The 24,734-nt window shown below is 34.5% G+C and overlaps 3 protein-coding genes and 1 long non-coding RNA gene across 10 annotated transcripts; 1 reads left to right on the forward strand and 3 right to left on the reverse strand.

Moving 5' to 3' along the window:
- Positions 1–6,754: 6,754 nt before the first annotated feature.
- Positions 6,755–11,426, reverse strand: LOC111376373. 2 transcript variants are annotated; one of them, XM_022999416.1, is made up of 9 exons: positions 11,221–11,426; positions 11,022–11,075; positions 10,595–10,943; positions 10,319–10,436; positions 9,330–9,454; positions 8,815–8,900; positions 8,216–8,325; positions 8,091–8,123; positions 6,755–7,223 (listed from the first exon to the last, which is right to left on the reverse strand). In XM_022999416.1, the coding sequence occupies exons 1-9, from the start codon at positions 11,312–11,314 to the stop codon at positions 7,164–7,166; spliced, it is 1,029 nt and encodes a 342-aa protein (XP_022855184.1). In that variant the 5' UTR covers positions 11,315–11,426; the 3' UTR covers positions 6,755–7,163. The 2 variants fall into 2 exon arrangements, with proteins under 2 accessions (XP_022855184.1, XP_022855132.1); XM_022999364.1 differs by having other exon boundaries at positions 10,595–11,075; positions 11,221–11,423.
- Positions 11,427–11,966: 540 nt separating this feature from the next.
- On the reverse strand, positions 11,967–15,721 carry LOC111376521 (NADH dehydrogenase [ubiquinone] 1 alpha subcomplex subunit 8-B-like). 5 transcript variants are annotated; one of them, XM_022999623.1, is made up of 4 exons: positions 15,619–15,710; positions 15,250–15,310; positions 14,638–14,855; positions 11,967–12,341 (listed from the first exon to the last, which is right to left on the reverse strand). In XM_022999623.1, the coding sequence occupies exons 3-4, from the start codon at positions 14,823–14,825 to the stop codon at positions 12,209–12,211; spliced, it is 321 nt and encodes a 106-aa protein (XP_022855391.1). In that variant the 5' UTR covers positions 14,826–14,855; positions 15,250–15,310; positions 15,619–15,710; the 3' UTR covers positions 11,967–12,208. The 5 variants fall into 5 exon arrangements, with proteins under 5 accessions (XP_022855391.1, XP_022855500.1, XP_022855330.1 ...); XM_022999732.1 differs by having other exon boundaries at positions 14,638–14,842; positions 15,245–15,310; XM_022999562.1 differs by having other exon boundaries at positions 14,638–14,842; positions 15,619–15,703.
- A 1,791-nt stretch (positions 15,722–17,512) lies between these two features.
- LOC111403246 lies at positions 17,513–18,684 on the forward strand. The gene is made up of 3 exons (XM_023031682.1): positions 17,513–18,261; positions 18,312–18,491; positions 18,588–18,684. Exons 1-3 carry the CDS (start codon positions 17,513–17,515, stop codon positions 18,682–18,684), a joined length of 1,026 nt encoding a protein of 341 aa, XP_022887450.1.
- Positions 18,685–20,011: 1,327 nt separating this feature from the next.
- Positions 20,012–24,361, reverse strand: LOC111376798. Of its 2 annotated transcripts, XR_002699572.1 has the most exons (4): positions 24,092–24,361; positions 20,709–21,373; positions 20,296–20,626; positions 20,012–20,208 (listed from the first exon to the last, which is right to left on the reverse strand). It is a non-coding gene; the product is annotated as an uncharacterized LOC111376798 (long non-coding RNA). The 2 variants fall into 2 exon arrangements; XR_002699557.1 differs by having other exon boundaries at positions 20,296–21,373.
- Positions 24,362–24,734: the final 373 nt, after the last annotated feature.

Raw genomic sequence — 24,734 nt, forward strand, 5'->3', positions numbered from 1 at the left:
TACAACAAATTTGGTCCCAAAAGAACAAGAAGGTCAACCACATGGCAACACCGTCGATAGAAAAATGGTGGGGAGAAAGAGAGGGTGGGAAGATTCTGATAGAGAGAGAGGGTAGGGAGAAAGACAGAAGAGATAGAGTGGAGATGTGTGAAATGAAATTAGGGTTTGGGGGTAAAATGGGGTTCAGATGAGGTGTGGGTGGGTTTATTTTAATTTAATTAATTAATATTTGACAGATGATTCTGATTTTAAAGGAAAAAACTCTAAATGTTAATTTTGAAATGTTGTCTCCAAACAAGGCCCTCCCTATAATTTCCACATACAAAAATTTTGTGAAAATTACACCCAACTAGATTTTGTAAGATACAATATCAAAAATAAGATTCGGTGTTTATTTATATAAAAATTAGATATTAATTCAAATATTATAAATCAATAGGGTAATTGGCACAAAACGTCCTTACCTTTCAAGTCTATTGTGGAAAACGTCCCTACCTTTCATTTTTTGGCATTTTTGCCCTCATTTCAACCTTTCTTTGCGCTGGACGTCCTTCCGTCCATATTCCGTCAGTTTTTCCGTTAATTAAAGGGTAATTGGCACAAAAAATCCTTACCTTTCAAGTTTATTGTGGAAAACGTCCCTACCTTTCATTTTTTGGCATTTTTGCCCTCATTTCAACCTTTCTTTGCGCTGGACGTTCTTCCGTCCATATTCCGTCAGTTTTTCCGTTAATTAAATACAAAAATACCTTTTTCTTTCCATAAACAAGGGTAAAATTGTCCTCACCCACTTCACCCCTTTTTCCCACCATCAACTTAGTCCATAAATAACAGTAGCAGCAACATGAATCTGAAAATACTTTAAATAATTAAGTTAAATAAAGAAAAAATATCGTGAACACATTATATTTCACAATTCCACAACTACTGTTGCTGTCATCTTGTGTCACTGAAAAATTTTAGAAAGACATATTAAATGGGTAGTCAATTTATAATGAGCCAAAATGGTGAATGGCTCTTTTTGGCTCAATGGAGAAGATGAATGGCTCATTTTAAATTGACTCATTATAAATTAACTACCCATTTAATATGTCTTTCTAAATTTTTCCAGTGACACAAGATGACAGCAACAGTAGTTGTGAAATTGTGAAATATAATGTGTTCACGATATTTTTTCTTTATTTAACTTAATCATTTAAAGTATTTTCAGATTCATGTTGCTGCTACTGTTACTTATGGACTAAGTTGATGGCGGGAAAAAGGGGTGAAGTGGGTGAGGACAATTTTACCCTTGTTTATGGAAAGAAAAAGATATTTTTGTATTTAATTAACGGAAAAACTGACGGAATATGAATGTAAGGACGTCCAGCGCAAAGAAAGGTTGAAATGAGGGCAAAAATGTCAAAAAATGAAAGGTAGGGACGTTTTCAGAATAAACTTGAAAGGTAGGGACGTTTTGTGCCAATTACCCGAATGTTTAACGGAAAAACTGACGGAATATGGACGGAAGGACGTCCAGCGCAAAGAAAGGTTGAAATGAGGGCAAAAATGCCAAAAAATGAAAGGTATGGACGTTTTCTACAATAGACTTAAAAGGTAGGGATGTTTTGTGCCAATTACCCTAAATCAATATTTTAATACTAATGATAATATCATATATTAATTTATATAAATACACTCTACCCTATCTACCCCATTCAAACCCTAAAATCATTTTCTCTCTCTCATCTCCTCTCCATTCTCTCTTCACTGTCCGTCTCTTTAATCTTAGACAATCATTGCTGCAGCAGCCTTGCTTGATATGAGCATTATTGCTGCGATGATAAGTCACGATGCTACAATGTGAAACGGCATTGTCGCTACTGCGCAACGATGATGTAAACGTTGTCCCTGTCATTGCTGCTATTCGGTGGTGATGGTGGTGCTACAGGTTGTTAGTGCAAGTGGTGCCGGGTCCGGCGATAAGAAGGAGGTGGTTTTGATTTTGGTTGTTGGAGTGGTGGTGGTTGTTTTCCATATTTTGGTTTTATTAGGGATTTGGGTTGGTTTTTGTTAGTGGTGCAGGTGGAGGTTCTAGCGCGATGTAGATTTGGTGGTGGTGTTAAAGGTGGTGGTGATAGGGGCGCTATGTGCAATTCGATAATTCATAGCAATTGGAGGGAACGTTGACAGAGTAAAGCTAGGGACCTTGGCGGTGGGGAGACCTTTTGGCCGGCTGTTGGTGTGGTGGTTGATTGAGGTGATAGTGGTATAGGTGGCGATGATAGTGGTATAAGTGATTGGTGTATATGGTAGTGGATCGAGCCGTAGCGGTGAGGTGTTGGTACCATGATGGTTCTCTTATTGACAGGTCCATGAAGAAGTGTTTGTTGGAAAGAATGGTTGTGGTCGTGGTGGTGAAGGTGATGGTGTAAGTGGCGACAACGACGACGATGAGGTGATGGCGATTTTGAATCCGATTTGTTGGTAGTGAGCTGGTGGTGGTAGTGGTGGTGAATTGACATTTCTGATGAGGTTGTATGGTGGTTGTGGTGACAAGTGGTGTTGCTGGTGGGAACGACGACGATGATCGAGGTGGCAATGGTAAAAAATTATTTGGTTAATTTTGACCAATAAATTGGTTAATATGATACTAATAAATAATATGTGATCAATAAGATAGATAATTTGTGACTAATAAATAACACGTGACCTAAACAATTGTTAAATTGTGACCAATAATTTGATAAGTTATGACAGAGAAATAATTTGTAACTAATTAATTAGATATTTGTGACCATGAAATAAGTTGTGACTTATAAAATTTATGATTTGTGATTAATGAATAATATATTACCTATTAATTGATAAATTTGTGACCGATGAATAAATTGTGACGTATAAATTTTTTTTATTTGTGACCTATAAAATATTTTATTGTGATCAAGAAATTATTTGTGACCAATTAATTCTCTATTTTGTGAGCAAATTGTATAGGATTATGATCTTAATAGTGTAACCAAAATTAGCCCATTATGGCCCATTAGATATGGGCTTCATAGTACAAAGGACTACATTTTTTTCCCTATCAAGGGAAAATTTAAAAAAAAGTAAAATAAAAAAATGTAGGGGTTAAAATTGAAATATCTTTGATATATAAATTTCATATAAAGAAAGCCGCTAGAAAAATAAAATATATAGACAGATACATTGTGAAGTCAGTAAAGTCTGTCCGACTCCAATTAGGCATCTTTAGAAACGTTAGGCTTAAAGAAAGAATTTGATTTTTTCAATAAAATGAAAATTTACACAAACTATTTCAAGAATCGAGATATCTTTTTTATAGAAAACGTCGTGTGTACACCTTGGCTTTACACCCACCTCACATAGTGAGGGAAGTGTAAGCCGTGTGTACACCATTGTGTACACACAGTATGGTCCCTTTTTTATACCATGGCAACCCTTATTTTTAAAACTTCCATGACAACATGTTACCATTATACAATGTAATGGAAGATTTTTGTTCTGTCATTTTTCAATGGTTTTTTTTTTTTTTTTTTCCTTTCCTATACGAATTAATAAATTGAACAAAAACATCTCACTCTCTCGATATAATGTCCCCTTTTTATCCCCTCATCTCTGAAATTCTGAATAATATAACGTGGCCAGCTGTTTGGCAAAGAAGGGCATATTTGTAAATGGCAATGTTCAGTTTCGACAACCAGAACCAGATCATAGTGGTGCAAGCTGGTATTCCTCATCCTCTGAATTGGCACTGCCTTATAATACAAAATATTATCATTTCTTTTTCAATTTTGTTGTACTTTGTACGAGAGGGGTATTCATCCCACGGATTCATTGTACAATAAATTATTAAATCAATAAAGTCATCTATATTGATCCTATACGAATTAATAAATTGAACAAAAACATCTCACTCTCTCGATATAATGTCCCCTTTTTATCCCCTCATCTCTGAAATTCTGAATAATATAACGTGGCCAGCTGTTTGGCAAAGAAGGGCATATTTGTAAATGGCAATGTTCAGTTTCGACAACCAGAACCAGATCATAGTGGTGCAAGCTGGTATTCCTCATCCTCTGAATTGGCACTGCCTTATAATACAAAATATTATCATTTCTTTTTCAATTTTGTTGTACTTTGTACGAGAGGGGTATTCATCCCACGGATTCATTGTACAATAAATTATTAAATCAATAAAGTCATCTATATTGATGATAAGTACTTGTACTAAATTGCAATGTGTTTGGAAAATCCTTTAGTAAGCCCATGTTTGATTCCTCTTCTTCTAAACATTTATTTTTTTCAAAATTCATTTTTAATCACATATTTTCAATAAAATAATATTACACGCAAAGTCAAAATTTTTCTTTAATTTTTAACTATACATTCTCCATCAATCTATTATCTAAAATGCATTATTTCTCCCAAAATGAGAATCAAACAAGGACTAAATTTTAACAGAATATTTCATAAGTTGATTAAATGTATGGTTGATAACCCATCATCTCACGGGTTGTACTTGATCCTTGTCTGAAGTCATAACTAATATTTAAAGTTTACCTCGATTTGGTAATGCTTTCTTGGCTCGTTTTAAAATAGTGTTTTACCTTTAAAGTTAAATGTTCAGTCAACTACTGTGCTTCAACACATTTCGAGGAGTGGTCCCATTAAATTTGTTGAAAAGTCGATAAAATTTTATCAAACTAGCTAAAAATAAAAAATATGCAAATTTATTTTACCTAACAAAATTGTTCTTTTTTGAGAAATGTTATATGTACAATCGTCAATCGAGGTTAACAACCACATATATGGGAGATGACCCATAATGAATACAAAATTGTGGGCACCCTTCTTGTGAGGAGGTTGTCAATCGGGGTTAAACCCCGATTGTACAACTAGCAAAACTCTTTTTTTTTTTGCTCTCTTTTTAATTTTGACCGCAGGAGACCGGGGAAGAGGGGTCTAAGTTGAGCTGGCAAGCTCGTGCAGGCAAGAAATGATGATGAACGTCGTGAGGAGTGAAAATAGAGAATAAAGTATTTGTAAATCTCAAATGGGTGTCGCCTTCTTCAAATGAATGATTAGGCTCACGTGCTTGTCACATGTCCTTCGTAATTGGACATGTGATGGTCACGTGTGTTCAAGAAATGGACATGTCCAACGGGTTGGGCTAATTCAGTCCGTAAGCAAGGCTCAACTCAAACATGGGCCATTTTGGAATCTATATAGAATCTCGAGCACCCCAAAAACCGCAGGCCCTTTTCGATTTATCCATTTATCTTTAGGGGAAAAATTCACTAAGTCATGCATCAATATGGCAATTCAATTTCCAGATTTTAAGTTTCAAAACTCAAGTATTAATTAATTAATTGAAAATTTTTTATTAATTAAATATATTAAGGTTATAGTTATACAATTAATGACCACATGCGCGTACTTATAGGTCACAACATCACATATTAACAAATTAATTAACCGCAGATTATTTCATCACTCACAAATAAAAAAATATATAGATCACAACTTCTTTGTCGATTACAAATTTTCAAATAGTTGGTCACAGATTATTTTTCAATCACAAATTATCGAATTTTTAGATCAAAATTAAATAATTGGTCATAGATAACCAAATAGTTGGTTACATACACCACCAACAATGCCACCAATGCTACGGCCACTTGCGACCACCCTCACCTCGCTACTGTCGCCAGCACACCAACACCACACACTACCACTAGATCCAATCTATTGGCAACAAAAACCACCATAAACACCACTATCAAATCTCTGGCCACTAATTACCGCCACTGTAACAATTCACCACAACTACTAACAATCCACCAACCAAAAAAATCTGTGACTTGTCATCGTTGCATAGTGAGATTGCTGTGTAGAGCTGCTGGCAGCGATGCTCACATCTCCACCATTTTCGACAGTGGGTGGAGCACCTCTGCAAGGTGGTGCTCAACGTGATGCTCCGATAAAGAGAGTGTGAGAACAAAAAATCCATATCGGCAATCTTCGACAATGAGTACATTGTCATTATAGTGTTGCCACCATTTTTGCGAGTGGGTGGAGCACTGCTGTGAGTTAGCGATTAGCATGATGCTCCAAAGTGAGAGAGAGTGAAAAGAGAAAGTGTCTATGACCGCAATATCCGACAATAAGTACGTCGCCGTCATGTGTGTGATAGCTATCTTCGACAATGGGTGCGACGCCATCACCGTCACTGGATTGAGGAGGGTGTGAATTAGGTAGAAAGAGTTAGAAGATAGAGTGGGAGAATAGAATGAAATGATTTTAGGATTTGGAATTAAATCGAGATGAGATAATTAATATTTAGTTATTATATTAATTCTTGATATGTGAACAAATAAACTTCATAGTTGATTTATGTAATCTTTAAGAACCTATTGGCACGTAATTTCCAGTATCTTTAGTTGTATTTTTTCCTTTAATTGCTTTTACTTGCAAATGGGATCAAAAAGGGCGATGGCAATACTTCCATATAAAATATTTTCATTGAACAAATCGTTTCTCTTTTCTCACTTTTAACATTTGAGTGCGTCATCTCATTCCATCCATTTGCTCCGTCAAATGGTCATGGGAAATCAGCTCATTCGATATGCAAAAGACACTATTGATAATCTTTTTCTGCCTAATTAAAAGTAAATAAAAATCATATCCAAATTTATATATGTAAAATCAAACTCAGGTCTTCTTTTTGCACATGAGAAGAACACTAAATTTAATTAAATGAATTCTCACTTAACTTTATCCTATATTATCTGCATCAAAATTCTACGTTTCAGATTAACTGCGTCCTCTAAACAAATCAATTTACACTGCTCCTCTATATGTAATAATATGAGGATGATGATATAGGCCTCAAACACACACTTTCACACTATACATGGTTTGGCAAGTTCCAACCGAATTTCATAATTAAAGAGCAACCATTCACAAGAGAAACGAAAAGCCATCCGCCTAATAATTTGGGCTCACAGACATTACCAAAGCCATTAAATCAACTGAACTTCACGGAAGTGCCAACACGGTGCATATGGGGCCTTCGCTCGTTCAGAGTGCTTGTCTTGTTCTTCTCTAGGTGAGGTACAACACGTCTTCACTTTGACAGCCAACAGAGAATATGCACGAGGTTACAAGTTAAGTGAAGTTACTGGAAATGTTTCAATTCCTGCTCTTTCCATGATCTCCCTCTGCTCAAATGCATCAAAGCAAAGAAAATTAATCACCTCCAAGAGTTTATGGTATCTGTTAACTACTTAGAGGGCATGCATTGATACACTCTATTGGACTGGATTGTACAATGCCACGAGGAAAACTTTTTAGTTTCTTTTCCTATCTCAAGCATAGCCAAATGTTGTAGGAGACTAGGAGTTACCAAAAGGAGGTCCATCTTAAAAACATAATTTTTTACGTCTTATTTTTTTTGCTTATGACTCAGCAAAGAAATAAGATCAAATTCCGGCTTCTGCCTAAGCATATTGTTTCAAATGGTGCACTTTTTTTTTCCAACTACATCAAATGTTGACAAGTAAAATAATATTTCATTTTTCCCTTGAGACCTTCAAAAGTTGAGATACTTCAGCAAAAAAAATAAATAAAAAAAAGTAGATAAAAAAGTAATAAAATAAATGTTTACTGCATTGATATGCATCACAGAAAATACATTCTCCACCTCATTTTCATGATTTGTCGAAAAGCCACACATTCCAAGACAATGGATTTTATACCCTGGAGGTCACTAAACTTTTAGCGAAATCTTAAGTTTGTTCCCTAAACTTCATTTTGTCCGAGTGGATAATTGAACTTAGATTTTGTTACAATTAGATCACTAATATTTGAAGATCATTACAATTCGATCATTTTATCCATTTTTGTTAATTTGACAAACGTCACATCACCTTTTCCATAATATATATGCAGAGACCAAATTGTAAGTGTTTAAGAGCAGTGACCATCTTGAGATGGAATGAAGTAAGCTATCCACATACCTGCTGATAATATAAAACTACCATGTATCAAACGGTGCTAGGCAAGATATAAGCATGCTATCCACATACCTGGATGATTGATGTGATCCTTCCTGGCTCAGCCTGATATCCAAATAGAAAGTGCCACAGAAAAGTTAGTTCTCTAGAGCAGCTTAAACTCCTATTTGTTGCACTATCAGTAGAAGATCACGCACCTCAAATCGTTTCTCAACCCATGTTATCTCCTTCCATGTTTTTGATTCCACTGATTCCCATGAGTCTGGAACTTGGATTGTATCAACATGCTGTAGCACCCTAAGGCTATCTGCAATACAGCCTGACTTAAACTTCTGGTCCCATCAAATAACTACAAATATAGTATATTCCTTCCGCGAGGAAAAAGGGAAGTTAATTTTTTTCACCCCTTAAAATGCTAAATCAATCCACAGAATAAACTAGAGGTGCCATGGACTAAAAATCTGATTATCTGCACAGTAACCATAATTTTGTTCTATATCTTAATTCAAGTGAGTTAGTTTATTTGGCATTTCAGTATGCCAGAAAATGATTGTTCTCAAGATTAATAGTGCATGAACCAACATTAAAGGTAGATGTTTCATCTCAAGAGCATGAAAGGGAAACTGGAAAATGACAATAAAACTTAACTTTATAAAAATAAGAGCCGTGTAAAAGAGATAAAACCTCGAAATAGGCAAGTTAAAAACCCACGACTACTGAAGTTTTAATAGATGGTACTTAAGATTTCAAAACAGAATGCTATTGTAGTGTTGGAGGTAATGACTAACAAACTTACTAGTGATGAATGCTTCCACCCACAACTCACGCTGTGACCATGATGGTGCAACTTCTCGAAGAGGGATTCCAATTTGCAAGCATATTCTGCACAAACTTAAAATTGTAATTTGGGCGAGCATGATTTTTTATCACATATTCTTTAAAATATTACCGGGATAGATGTGTCAAAATGTGAAACGTTAAAGGCATGGCCCACCCAATCTGTGGATCGACCCGTGCCTACAATAGGGCCATGCAGTAGGGACATGTAGCCCAACCATACTGTGTCTGGGGACCATTTATTTAATTTAAGAAAAAAGAGATTAAAAGGACACCAAGGGGTATTCATTTCTAATGTTAATTTAGAGGCGCAAAGTTCAAAGGTACAAATTTTTTTATAAAAAAATAATAATAAAACAAAAAACCATGGCCCAGGCGGCGGCTAGCTCGGCACACCTAAAAAAGGGCCGAACTGGAACAGGGTTTGCATGGTGGGTGGGGTGGGGGATGATTAGTTGAAATAAACTAACTTACTGAGTGATTACTTGGCGTATAACTCCAGGAAGAATGCCATCGGCGACAGGAGCTGTCTGAATCTCAACAGATCTAAATGTTTGCAAGCCTTTCTTCTCAGCAAAATTATTGTCTTCATTGTTGTCCTGAAATCAAGATTTTATAGAGAATCCAAATGTTAAAATAAGTACTACGACTATAAAAGCCATCACCCATGGACAAAACCAATTTAATTTAAACTTCAATTTACAAGTCCTTCCAATAAAAGGTTTGATCCAACAAATATTTAGATATAGTATATAAAAGTACAGTTGCCTCTACATAGTTGATTACTGTGTGGAAACACAGAAAGGGCATGATAAGCTTACAGACCCTGTAATTCACCACTATCAGGGAAACTTAAACAACCACTATAATTTCTCCTAAAGAATCGCTCGATTTCTGATGGAGTTGATTATGTGTAAACAGTCTTAGAAGTCTCTTGAGCAGAATTATGTTGCAATCTCAATCAATTTGAATTTACTTACGAGTGCGCCCCAGTTATAACAGTAAAGCACTAATACAAATTTAGTACTTCTTATGTGTTGGATACGTTGACTCGTGATTTTTTAAAAAAGTGCCGACACATTTATTAAATTCTTTAAAATTCTTCATTTATATAGTTGAAATTTAGTTTTATACTTATTATTGATTTTTCTTATTGAAATCTTTTAAATATGAGTACTTATTTGTTATTTACTAATAATTTTGAGTTAAAAATATATAATAACTATAGTAAAAAGGAAAAATAATTATTGTAGAGTGTCTGAAAAATATCGATATCGACACGTGTCCAATACGTGTCGGACACGAACATGCTACCCTAGTTAAAGTGTCCGTGATACAAAGAATACTTCAAAAAGAAATACATCTCACCCTATTCTTAGCAAAAGATAACACGCAAATTCATAACACAAGCCAGGAAAAACTGGAGACAATTTATTAACATATAGCAAAATTTAACCACTCACCTTCAGACAAATAACAAAAAAATTAGTCAAACAGCCTTCCAAAATTCGATCACCATCATTTGATAATAGAAGTTCAGTAATAGAAGGTGGTCTCAGCTTCTCCAAACTCTTCCTTAGCCTACATATAAAAATTAAATTAAACATAGTCCAAACCAGAAAACTGTTCAATGCATATGCAATGTAGCATTCTCATTAACACATGTATCAGTTAGATTTGCTTAGATAAACTACTGAAAAGGAATATGCAATTTAGCATTCTCATTCACACAGAATTACCTGACCCAATCCGAATACTTTGCATTAGCAACATCCCTTCCAGGCCCCACAACAGCCAAATGTGCCCCATTTCCTCGAATGCCATAGAGTGGCGGATCATACCCAGCTATGTGCAAATATACATCCAAAAACTCGCTTATACTTTCTTCATCAAACTCACCACCAGAATTACTCAATTTCTCCAAATTCCCACTCACAAGTGCCGTAACCGCCAACTCCTCCTCGCATTTCCTCTCTTTCAACGCAGTGGGAAATAATTTTCTAATCGAATCATTAACTAAAGCCTCAATAACTGAATCCCACTTCACTGATCGCGTCAAAAATCCCAAAAACGGAGCCCCATTTTTGTCTGGATTTTCAAACAGAAGTTTAGGGCGGGTAGTTAATAATATTTTTGTAGAATTCGACAATCTGGTTAAATGTCTACCCCAGAACAGGAGTTCTGAACCGTTATTATGAGTACGAGTAGTCGTATATGCACCTGAAAATTCATTAATGCAGCTGACTAAATAATATAATTGAATTATTCTTTATGGGTCTCATCTTTCTCAGTTTGAAATCCTTTTTGCGTAAAAAAAAGGATATCAAATAGATGGGAATTTTAGGGTAATTAGAGAAATGCGTACCAGGGTGTGCTTCGAGTAAGGTTGTGACTGGTGGAGTGTCTGGTGACGGTGATACGACGCCGTTCGTGCACAAGAACCTGTTGCTCTGAGACATTACTGCTGGGCTGGTGGCTGTCTGCGTCTGGACGATCCCTGTAGCCTTTCACTTGAAAAGGCCCGCCAAAAAGTATAATTTGCAAAATAGCACCTCAAACTTTTTTGTTTGCCAATTGCATTCACATCATAGTTTTTGTTTGCTACACCCCATTATTTGTAGATTATAATGAGATGAATAGTATTTTTTTGAAACATGAGTGGTTGAAAATTTTTTTATTTACGTGTAATATTATTTTATTGAAGATTGTGTGGTTAAAAGTAGAAGAGATAAAAATTTAATTTAATGTAATCAAAAACAATGGGATTCAAAAGGGGGCTACGTTTACTATAGAATTCGACGAAAAAATTGTAAAAGTGCAACGATGAACAAATATTAAAAACATCATTACAATTAAGTTACGATCTCAACTCTTTTATAAAAAATGTGTTTTCTCTTTTGAAAACAATATTACATGGAATTTTCAATTAATAAAAAGAAATTGCATTTTGTTAAACTTACAACCTCAACATATGTAGATAAATATTTTATATTTACATTGCATCCTCCTCTGAAATTATTTTTTGGACAAATAAAATGGTAACAAATGTATTTTCTAAAAGAGTTTGAATTGTAAGGAAATCAAGCATTTTAAAAGATAAAAACAGATGTCTTAAGATGAACTCAACGAGTTTAGACAAATAAATCATCACTGTTAAAACATACTAGAAATGAACACTTGACTCTGGCATCTCTTTGGCGCTTAAAAGCAAACCCATGAAAATATCTTATTATTCAGAATGGTGGAATCCAAATCAGAAACAGTCACTCAAAACTACATTCAAAAGAAGAATCCACTTGTTGCAGATCTGGTGAATTTATTCAGTTCATAAGACTGGAGAGAACTTTTGTCGTTTAATCAAACGGACATGCTTTCTCGAACTCTGTTTGCTCTTTCCGACACATTTCAAACTCGTTCGTATGGTAATACATGCACCCTGCATAAGAATCCAGCTCTTTGTTGCACCTCTGGTGAAGATCTTTCAGGCTACAACACAAATACAACATGTTAATCTTCATCAGGGATTGAAGTCCTAATATCAATCATCATTTGAATATTTGAAAAACAAAATCAGAAACATGCATGATTAAACACGCGGATTCATAGTGGTTGAATAGAAAATGTGTAAGCAGCTTCTGAGATCAGCTGATGTTACCATACGAGGTACTCAACGTTCTGGTTTTAAAATCATACAGTACAATTAATCTAGAATTAATGAGATAGTTAAAGAGAATAGTAGGACACTAAAAAACAACCAGAATAATGATCTTGCCTAATATTCTCAAGTAACACTTTCTTTAGTCCAACTTCCTATAGCAGCAGTATGGTATGTCAAGAAATTTCTGGGGGGTTCAGGTTAAAAGAATTGCCCTAGTAGCACTTACCATATAGTGCATAAAGAAAAGGGTTTGAGAATCAGCAGAACACTAATATGTTCGAACAGTTTCTAATTTTGAAAACGCTTCAATCTTCATGCCCTCAATGATCAAACTTCTACGACCTGAACTGGATTGTCCTCCTTTCTAAAGCACTCCAACATATTTGGTACTGTAGGAACCTCACAGTCATCTATATGGAATTCCAAGACACCAATTGGCAAATCAGTACCATAATACAGAATCCGAAAGAAGCGCAGCTTGCTCTGACAGATGAAAAGCACCAAAACGCATCGTTCAGATTAAATGAAGACCCCTCCTGTTTGTTGTTCGTTAACGTCAATATTCAAGGAACAGCAGCTGGAAATGCAGGATCAGCTGAGGGTGGAATAATGGCAAGAATTTGTATGGAAAATTAGTCATGGTCAAAATAGGCTATGCCTGGAAGGTTCTAGATAAGTCTACAAGGAGGTGGAAACTGAATCTGAACCCAGATGTGCGTCTAGTTGACTAAATTCATTCCACCCTGAAATGAATATGCAAACACTATAAGGAGATTGTAACTTCTCAATGGATCTTGGCTGTGTAACTCGAGATATTAATGAGGGAGAGTAATTGCGCAAACATGCAAACTAAAGACCAACATCATACAAACACCAACCCGAGAAAAAACAAAGACCAGAATTTTCCTGTCACCAGATCGTGCTATAGTGGAGCAACCCGAAAGGATTTACTGTCCTTGTAAACTCACATTCGGGGCGCCGATTTATCATATAAAGGCGACAGCTTTCTGGTATGCAAAAGTTCTAAATTCTAATACATGAAGCAATAGCTTCAGGATTGTCTTCAAGGACCAAGATTGTAACGAGTGAGTCATCAGCATTCTTTGTCATCTCTTAATTTACTCAAGGACCAAGATTGTAACGAGTGAGTCATCAGCATTCTTTGTCATCTCTTAATTTACTAGATATGTTTGTATGTCATCCTACTCTGGTCACCTGGTCATGTCTATTCTTCACGTTGGGGTTGATATATAACACCATTGAGGATATAAATGGACATAGTTTGGAACGGGAGATAGTACATGACCTATCAAATGATATGAATAATTATGTTCTAATTACTTGAGAGCCACGATGATTCTAATGTGCAAATTCAGTATATTTTGACTCCCATTATACCTGAACAGTCCACATAAAAAAACAACAAAATATAAAGGGATACTGAAAAAGAGAAAAAGGCGACTAATTCGAAGAAGTCTTCTTTGTTTGCATGTAAGGATATTCTAACCTTGTGAAAAAAAAAAAAAAAATGTTCCGACAAATTGTGAAATGCGGATTCCCAAGTAGTCATAACTCAGAGAATTTCATGAGTAAGTAGTTTGCTTCTTGAGTCATCCAGCTTCAAAAAAGATTAACTAACATTCTAAATGCTTATATATTATTCATTTATTACAGTAAATTTCGAATCGCACCCGTTTAGAGTTCTCAAAGAAAAAAAAATAAAATTAGCTCACAAAAAAACTTTAGTGTCAAATGCAAGTTTAAACCCAGGTTATTATCTCTCCTAAAAGACAACCAAATCACAAAATAGTAGCAGGATTAATTTAATGTCTAATAAATTACAATATCACTTAGAATAGACAGGAGATTGCATCAAAATTAACTTTTACTTGCAGTCAATTGACCAAAAAGAAGTGATCATATTTCCAGAATACTGTCACAACTTCAATTGGAAATCTAGACCTTTATTAATAATTAGGAAAAAGGGCCATGATTTCCAATAGCTACCGTAATGGATGCAGACAAGTTCAGATCATATTGATTAAGAACTTGACAACTGAACAATATTAAAAATTGGAAACACTCCCAAGCCTGTTACACTTATGCAGGTGAAATTTTACTTACAGGCTAAGCACGCAGCGAGTAACTTGTTGGCCTTTGTCAAGGCATTTCTCGGGGTTTCCATCAGCCTTCTTGCATTTGAGGAAGGCCAAATTCTCATTACGACAATTGGTTGATATGTGTTTCCATGATGCCATCAGGACAGATGAATTGGGAACTGGATCTCCTACTGCATCCACAGTGCTTGCCATTCTTCAGTAGGCTCTTCCTGGAAAAGCAAACTATAAAAGCGTCATCACTGCACAGCCTCCACAGCTAGATGAAATTTCAGTAAAAAGTAAAGATGATTATCGAGAAACAGTTGCTGGAAAAACAAAAATCCAAATTGCTATTTACAACATGAACTTCAATTGGATTAAGGATAATGTATAGTATATATCCCAATGAACTAACAACTTCGTGACTTAGTACCATTAGAATAGATATTGACCAAAAAATAATTCCACCCATTTAGCACAGGTTTCTGACAGTAGTATCCATAATAGAATCTTAACATGTAAACCAACAATATTACGTTTGTACTCTCTATATTAGACAACAAAACAGAGACAGAAATCTCTAAAATGCGCACTTTTTCCAAATCGATAAAAATTCCACTCAAAGAAGTAACCTTACAATCACAGTGCACAATAATATCAGCAGAAAGTTCCCAGTCCTCACCCAAACGGATCAAAAACTGCATTTCATACGGGCTAAATCACACGAATCAAATTACACGAATCAATAAACCAAAATATTAAATACCTATCTATTTGTAATTCAATACTTGCCAAAAAAAATCACCAAATCGCACACAAAAAATAAAAATCAAAGAAAATCGTGTATAAAAGTCAATGCGTATAAATTTTACGAAAAAATCAAAAGTAATTGTTTTCTTTTCCTGGGGTTCTTAGGGGAAAATAGAAGGAAATTTGGATGAATTAAATTATTTTCTGTACTTAATTGGAATCAACAAATAAAAATAAATCTGGTTAAATTAAGAACCTTTTAGCCTGTGAGAAGAGTATTCCTCACTAGAGTAATTCAGTATCAACGTTAAAAGTAAAAATGGGGCAGTGGAGTGGAAGAAGTATTTTGTCTTGGGGTATTTTTATAAATGGCCCAGTCAAATCTTCCACAATTTTTTTAGGCCCAACTTACTATAAAAAAGTTTTTGAGGCCCTTTTTATGTTAAAATGTCCAATTTAACCTTGTACATATTATTGAAATATCCCAAATGTCCTTATTATATAATGACCAAAATGCCCAATTTGCATATTATAACTGTTAGTTTTCTTTTTTTGAAATTCCAACGTCTTCCCCTCCTCCTCTTCTTCTTCTTCTCCTTCTTCTTTTTTAGTTTATCTAATCTTCTACTTCTTTGTTCTTTTTTCTTTTCTAGTTTTACTCGAAGCATAAAGAAGCGCATTAAAAAACAAACCCTTATATTTCTACATTTTATATTGGTAAGATATTCTTCTCACTTACTTTTAGTTATTTTTTCATCTTTTTTTCATTTGCACATACATTCATTGTCATTTCTGTTTATTTAAGTATTTGAACTCATTTTCGATCTCAAGTGATTTTAGAAAGCAGAATCTCATATTTTTTAATGATAGAATCGGAATGGACGTTTAAAATGACTAGGGTCTTAGTCGTTTTAAATGACCATAATCACTTTAGCTTACAATAATTGATTTTTTGCTAACTTTCTAAAATATTACTATTCTAATTACAGATATGGACTCAACAACATGGATTGCCATATTTTATTTGGGTAATTTTATTAATGATGATGAAGGAAAATGGATATGGAAACGAAGTGGGGATGATGAAATGGTGGAAGGAGTTCCAATATCTTCAGATACTTCATATCATGATCTATATTGTGAAGTGCTAAACATTTGCAAAGTTGATTCATCTTCGCATGAAATTGAGATGAGATTTCTTCTACCTGGAAATGGACAATTTTCAGTTCCAATTAAAATTACTTCAGACAAGCAAGTGCAGTGGTTGCTATCTCTCAACCAAAAAAATTCTCATTGTCCAATTTGTGTAACTCTTGTGACCAAAGATCTAGCTGACCATCCACAAGAAAAAGACAATGATCCATGTTATGAAGTAGACAATGAAATTTATCATGAAATGCAAAACGAAGGTAGCAATCATCATTGTGAAATGTAAGCTAATGACAACAATGAAATGGATTGGACTGAGAACATTAACTGGGATGAGTTGGAGATAGCCGGAGATAATGATGTGGATATTACTGAAAATGGTAACACTATTGTCTTTTCTACACATGAATCCGAGATGCTTCAAAACAATAGAGAAGAAAATCTTTTTACTAATCAGCATCTTGTAGTTTCAACTCTTTCGTCACATGTGATTCCCGAAGATGCAGATTTAGAAGATCGTCAAATTTTCAATAGCAAAAAAGATCTTATGATGGAAGTTCACATGCTTGCAATGAAGTATTACTGAAAATGGTAACACTATTGTCTTTTCTACACATGAATCCGAGATGCTTCAAAACAATAGAGAAGAAAATCTTTTTACTAATCAGCATCTTGTAGTTTCAACTCTTTCGTCACATGTGATTCCCGAAGATGCAGATTTAGAAGATCGTCAAATTTTCAATAGCAAAAAAGATCTTATGATGGAAGTTCACATGCTTGCAATGAAGTATAATTTTGAATTTAGAGTGAAGAAATCAAATAAGGAAGTCTATACAATTGTTTGCATAGATGAAAATTGCAAATGGCGCTTGCGAGCAACGAAATTCAAAAATTGTGATTACTTTCAAATTCGCAAGTATGCACGTGAACGTACTTGCTCTATGAGTATTCGTCGAAATGATTATAGACAAGCAAGATTATGGGTTGTTGGGTGACATATAATGGTTAAGTTTCAAAATCCCAACACTGTATATAGACCTACAGACATCATTGATAACATGCGTAGGGAATTCGGGGTAGAAATGAGTTATCAGAGGGCACGAAAGTCACAAGAATATGCTTTTGAACTTTTAAGAGGTTCCCTTGAGGATAGTTATGCTAAATTTGGTTTATATTCTCATAATTTGGCTAGAACTAATCCTGGAACAGCATTGTCCTTAGAGATAGACAGTGAGAACCGCTTCAAGTACTTTTTTGTAGCTCTTGGACCTTGCATTCACGGATTTCACTCTTCGATGCAGAAGGTAGTTGTCGTTGATGGAATATTTTTGATTGAAAAATATAAAGGTACCCTAATTGTTGCTACTTGTCAAAATGCAAATATTCAAATTTATCCTCTTGCTTGGGGTATAGTTGATTCTGAGAATGATGCATCGTGGACTTGGTTTTTTATGAAGTTGAAAGAAGTGACGGGGGATAATGAAGATATTGTTGTTATATCTGATCGACATCCAAGTATTATCAATGGAGTTCGAGCTGTCTATCAAAGTGCCAATCACGGTCATTGCATATATCATATAAAAGGTAACTTAAGGACGGTAACTCAAAAAATTGAGATTTTCCTACTGTCTAAGAAAGCTGCAAAAGCATATGCTTTAGAAGAGTTTGGAAATTATATGAGCGAAATTGAGAGAATTGATATTAAAGCTTGGGATTATTTAGTCAAAATACCTTTCCATACTTGGGCCAGGTCACACTTTCAGAGGAACCATTACAATATCATGACATCGAACAATGCAGAGTCATGAATTCCGTGTTTAAGAAAAATCGACAGAATTCGATATTTGTACTGATTGAGAGTATTAGAAAAAGATTGCAGAAATGGTTTTATGAGAAGCGTACAAATGCACAGAACTGTACGTGTACTCTAACGCCAATAATTGAAGGAAAACTGCGTAAGAATGTTGATAAAGCTAAGAAGTTTGTTGTCGAACTGATCGATCAGTTTACACATAAAGTGAGAAACGACACTATGAATTTTGTTGTTAACCTAGATGAAAAAACTTGTACTTGTAGATGGTTTCAAATAAAACATTTACTTTGTGAGCATGCAGTAGCTACGGTGAAGAAGAGTGGCTATTCACTTGTTCTGCTCTCTGTATTATACTGTTGAGTATTGGAGAGTAGCTTATAGCGATACTATTTTTCCTGTGCCAAGTGAAGTTGATTGGGAAATTCCTGAAAATTTTGCCTTCTTCCATGTGTTGCTGCCATTAATACGACGACGAGGTGGATGTACTAAAACAACAAGGATTCCATCTACTAGAGAGTTTCCCAAAAGACACAAATATAGTAGGTGTGCCGCAACTGGGCACAACCGCCTAACATATACAAGTCAAGTACCTTAAGCTGATAGAAGATTGGAGGATTAGTATATTGTTTATTTAGTTGATAGAATGTTATGACAAGTTATTACAATTTATGTTTTATATTATTACTTTTTGTCATAATTCATCCCAAATTTGTATTTTATGAATATTGGCTAGTTTTCTCATAGTCATTTATTTCATATGGTAAGTGTAGTCGAAAAACAACTTTGATCGTTTTAAACGACTACTATCATTGTTCCTTAAAAACAAAAGCAACTCCAGTCGTTTAAAATGACCAAAGTCGTTTTGTAAGAAAACGACCGTAGTCGCTTTAAACAACTCCAGTCGTTTACATAAAAACGACGGCAGTCTTGTAACACAACTTTAGTCGTTTTTCAAATTTCCATCTCATTTTTTGCTTATGCGCCCGTTTTTCTATACATTTTTGTACAAAATAGTTTGAAATCTAACCTAACAAGATTTAAAATGTCATACATTATGATTTTGCTTATTCAAACACGATCTATAATGTTAGAAGTTCAATTCTCACCTCACCTCACATTATACATTACTGTAAGTAGCATACTTAGAATCTAAATATGGTATACTTGAATCATGTAAGTAGAGCACGATGAATTATATGTAACAAAGTTCGTCTTCTTATTCATTTTAAACTAATAAGTCGGAACCAAACGCGATACATAATGTTAGAAGTTTGATGCTCACCTCATATTACATTATACACTACTGTAAGTAGCATAATTAGAATCTAAATACGGTATACTTGAATCATAATGTAGGTAGAGCACGATGAATTGTATGTAACCAAGTTCGTCTTCTTATGCATTTTAAACTAATAAAGTTCGTCTACCTATACGTTTATAAACGAAATAAATTATAAACAACTAGTACTGTTTAGGAAAACAACTACAATTGTTTAAAAAGACTTTAGTCGTTTAAGGAAAATGACTACAGTCATTTAAAAAGACTACAATCTTTTTGTTAAAAACGACTGCAGTCTTTTTAAACAACTTTGGTCATTTTGAAAAAAATCAACATAATCTCCCTTTTAATATAAACTAAATCAACCTAAAAAAATAAACTGTTATCCATAACACAAAAAAACCCACATTGAACATAAACTATAAAAGTATATTCATACATGTACAAATACATCGAAAGTTCCTAAGGATCAAAATCAAGGGCAAAAATATCGGCAACCATCTTTTCTCTCCATCTATTCATATAGAAAGCCGTTAACTTGTTCTATTGGACCGTTGATGCTCAAGAATTCTATATATTTTACTACGTAGATATCGCAATCGCCCCTGAAAAATAATAAGTAATGGTAAATGAAGTGAAATGATTAAATTAATAAGAGCAAAATATTCAATTGTAATTAAAAAAAAACTTACGAAACTGCTTGTTTAGTGGTTTTGGTATTCCTTTCTATCGCAAGATTATCTGTGTCCAAATCGATGTTGATTTCTTTCAAAAGTAGCGGGACAATGATACTAGCAGACTTCAAGTCATCCTTGAGTTGATCACTCGTAATGCAACCTTTATCAGGATCATACACAAACATTGTTGCTTTACAAAAGTCAATCTCAACTGCGAACCAATGTCCGCGAGTACATAACGGAAAGTATACATGTGTACATTCCTGCCATTTCCTTCCAATTGGTTGACAGTTAACCTAGCACGATACATGTTTGCTATTTGTGGAATAGACTCGAACGCCCACACCTGAAAGAAGATGTCTAAGTTGTTTAAAAATATTTAAAATCAAATAAAAATAATGCCTAAATTACAAGTTTTGGCCATTTACCTGTATCGCTAGTGGAAACCCTCACAAAGAATATTTAGGCTTTAGATCCTTTGACACTCTTAAGAATGCATGTATTGTAAATTTAAAACTTTTTGTTCCCTGTGGACATCCATTAAACAGCTCCAAATCATCAACTTTATCCAAGGTGCGAAGATCTATAGATGTATTTTTTTCTTTGGACCTCAACATTGTCTCATTTATAAGAACTAAACCCAATTTATATTTTTTCATCCATATCTTATATCTCTTTTTCAAAAGCCTCGTTTAATTCTTTAGGCGTAATCTTACTTGATGTTGGGAAATATTTAGTTTTCAATCTACCATTTTCATTTATTTGGCTCTGATACTCCTCCTCAGTAGCAGGGTTTAATCCTGTAACTAGCGTAAATTCGTACAAAGAAAAACGGGCAACTTTTTTCATTTCTAAACAAAACCATAGTTCATCCTTATTCACAGAGACAACCTGTCGTAATAACAAGTTGTGAATTAGTTGGGCAGATATTTTCATATTCCTAACGTTGTATAATTTACCGAAGCATGAATTCAAGAACATTTCCTTATGAACATCATCTAATGCATCAGATACTTTGTCCACACTTGACACGTTACAACGTGTCGAGACCTTTGCACCACATCTATCACCGATGTTGTATATGTCCTCCATCCTGTAAGCGGCATGAAAATATTACTAATGATCACTTTAAATACTATTAGAAAGTAAATACACAGGCACCAATGTTAATCACACAACCATAATCTTTCAAGTAATGAAGTAACTTCACTCTAGATGTAAAAAAAAAAAAAAAAAAACCATAGATGTGAATCTTCATACAATTTTTTTGTTCATTCACTATCACCATTAATTTTTCACATGTCTTTGGATTCCTCTGTCCAAACTATAAACCGTGCCCATAATGGGGGCCAGACGGGGGCTAGATAGTTTGTTCTCCTCCAACTGCAAATGACCAACTTTTTTAGCCTTGACCGTATCTGGAAGGCACCATAAAAAGTCTAAACAAATCTTCAATTTCCTTCCATTCATTTGCACAGTCTGTCAATCTCAAACAAAATCCAACTATTTAATACAATGCATCTAAAGCACTCTAGGTGGTCTAAATGCAGTTCTCTTTACTTATATCTAACTTCACTCTAGATGTAAAAAAAAAAAAAAGGAACCATAGATGTGAATCTCCGTACAAAAATTGCTTATGAAGTTAATAAGCTATTTTTGTACATGTTTGCTTTATTTTATTATAATAATTTTTAAAGAGAGTTGATCTAAGACAAATCTTCATAAGCTTTTTAATAAAAACAAAAAATAGAAACATAAATAGAAACGAAAACTGCCAAACGGATCCAAAATCAAGATTCTTGAGACTTGGTTTGTTTTGGATTTATCATAATTTACGATCATGTTTTCGTTACACTCCAAACAACCAAAGAATTGTGATGAGTGTAATTCACTCATTAAACTAAAGCTGCTAAATCACGTTTTTTGATTTGTTCTTGGGCATTTTTGAACGTTTTGATATGTGTGTTCGTATTGTTTTGCAGTTTGGACAACTCTCGAGAAAATACCACTATTGGGAGCCTGTGATGAGCAAAAATGATGATCAATGAAATGGAGTATGAATAAGAAAGTATTAAATAAGATTGGAGTAGAAAATAAGTTTGGAAAATAAAGTGAAGAGAAGCAAAGCAGTGGCATTGGCGTCACGATACCGAAAAAGGAGGCGTCATGGTGCCCAAAAGACGTCAAGTTCCGGTAGTACCACTAGCGCCATGGCGCCCAATGAAGAGCAATTGAAGCAGAATAACTGGCGCCGTGTTATTATTGCGTATGGCGCCGTGGCACCAAATCCTGAAACGAATAAAACTCGGAATTTTAATTATTTTTTCGGCCCAAAAATCATACCCTAACCGTTGAGGACTCTTAGAAAATATAAATACCAAGATGAAGACCAAGAGAAGGGGGTTGGATGGCTGAAGAGGCAAGAGAAAAAGAAACACCAATTGAGATCGATTGACCCGATTTTGGAGAAGAAGCAGGCAAAAAACTGAGAAATCAAGCAGCAAGACTGAGAGATAGAGCAGCAACTTGAGTTTTTCTCTATCTTTCTCTTATCCATGCACCCTAGTTTGTATTTCATTGAAATTTTATTCTCCATCATGAACTAAACTTTTAAATCTAGGGTTTGATGTAACCTATTTGAGACATAATTTAATTTCTTTATAGTATTCCCGTTGATTTTTTCAGAGTTGATTTTTATTGTTCTTACGTAATGCTTTTAGTTGCTTGATTAATAATTGAATGAATTGTTGCTCTAAATTTGACGCTCGAGAAAGGAAAATATAGGCGTGATCCAAGAACAATATAACTTAGATTTGTAGGTTTCAAGAGAAAGTGCAAATATTTGAGAGTAAAACAAGGACCAAGTGTTTGATAATCTTTATATATTTAATTCGGAATAGAGATATTGGGATTAAAATATGGAGATAGGTTCTATTTGACATTCGAGAACAGGAAATAGAATTAATTTAGGATTCTTGCCTATGAATTCGGGAAATAGTTGATAGGAATATCTATAGGGGTTGAGAATTATGTCAATAATATGGTGAAATCACTCCCCAGACATTACATAATTCTGATCCAATCTTTAAATATTGCCTCATGTTCCTTGCGTTATTTAATTCATTGATATTAGTTTAACATTAAAACATCAATTTAACATCCGATTGTCTAGATAAAGTAAACGCAGACACAATTATAATACTCAGTAGAAGTCGAATATCAATCCCTGTGGGTTCGACACTTTTCAATTCCTTAATATACAACAAAACTTGACACTGTACGCTCGCGGTTAAATCGTGTTACATAAAACGCGTGGCAAATTGCAATAATTATGGTTGTCTTAAGGCTGCCAAATCAATCTAACTAGAAAAATCCAGATATGCTTAATGGATTTTAGCTCCCTAGCTTCCTTTTATTTGTCTTCTTCTAATCCTACGTGTCCTTGTACCAAAGAAAACTCATTAGTCAGATTCCAAAATCCATGTCTCATCTTCACTACCTCTCAAAGTTGTCCCCGTCACTTGTAATCAGGCACGTATATTTTTCTTTTTCTCTTCAATTTCCTTGAAAGGTTGAAGTGGAATTGGGCAAATGAGAAAGATTGATTGCAGACAATATATTTTTCCTTTTCTTTTTTAACTAATGCCCTTTTTTTTATCGCATCATCTTTGTCCATATACAAATTCCTCAAAAGAGAATTATGTAGAAATGACAAAATGATTCAAACAAGTCTCACATGAAACAAAACTAGGGAGCTAAAATCCATTAAGCATAACTAGGGTAGATTACATGTTAAGAAAAAGAAACATACCTGAATAAAAAGGAGATTGGTGAATAAAAATAGTCTCAAATTTAGGCAGTTAACCTTCAAACTATAGTGGTCCCTTCGATTGAACAATACAACAACGACAGAAAAGAAGAAGAACCCATTGAGCAAGGTAAATCGGCCAACTGATTTCTTCTTCTTCTTTGTTCCCAACGAGCAAGGTAAAGGCCAGAGTAATTTCTTCTTCTTCATTGCTCCTCCTTTGTTGTGTTTGAAATTGATTTCAATTTTGGACTGTTTGAATCATATAGGGCATAAGCGTATTAAAGGCAAACAGAAAATGAAATTTTCTTTTCTTTTCTTTTAATTGTAAAAAATTGGTCAAAGGCCAAAAAAAAGTTTTGAAATGGGTCAACCGGCCATTCAAAGCAATTCCGACTTTATGTCTTTTCAGTTGTTCATGGGTTTGGGCCTGGATATGACTTTGTTGACCGATTTCCATGTCCAAAGTTCCTATATCAACGACTTTGTTGAGCAATTTCAATGTCCAATGTTCCTATATTAACTTCAAAAATAATGTTATTCCCATGGTAATCATCGTTTATATATATATATACCATACCATGTGTATGTCATGTAAAGTGACTATTGTGGTGAGCGATTATGAATAGTAGTAGTCTAACTTCAA

The sequence above is a fragment of the Olea europaea genome, chromosome 1 (genome assembly GCF_002742605.1).
Source record: "Olea europaea var. sylvestris chromosome 1, O_europaea_v1, whole genome shotgun sequence".
NCBI classification, from domain to species: domain Eukaryota; kingdom Viridiplantae; phylum Streptophyta; class Magnoliopsida; order Lamiales; family Oleaceae; genus Olea; species Olea europaea.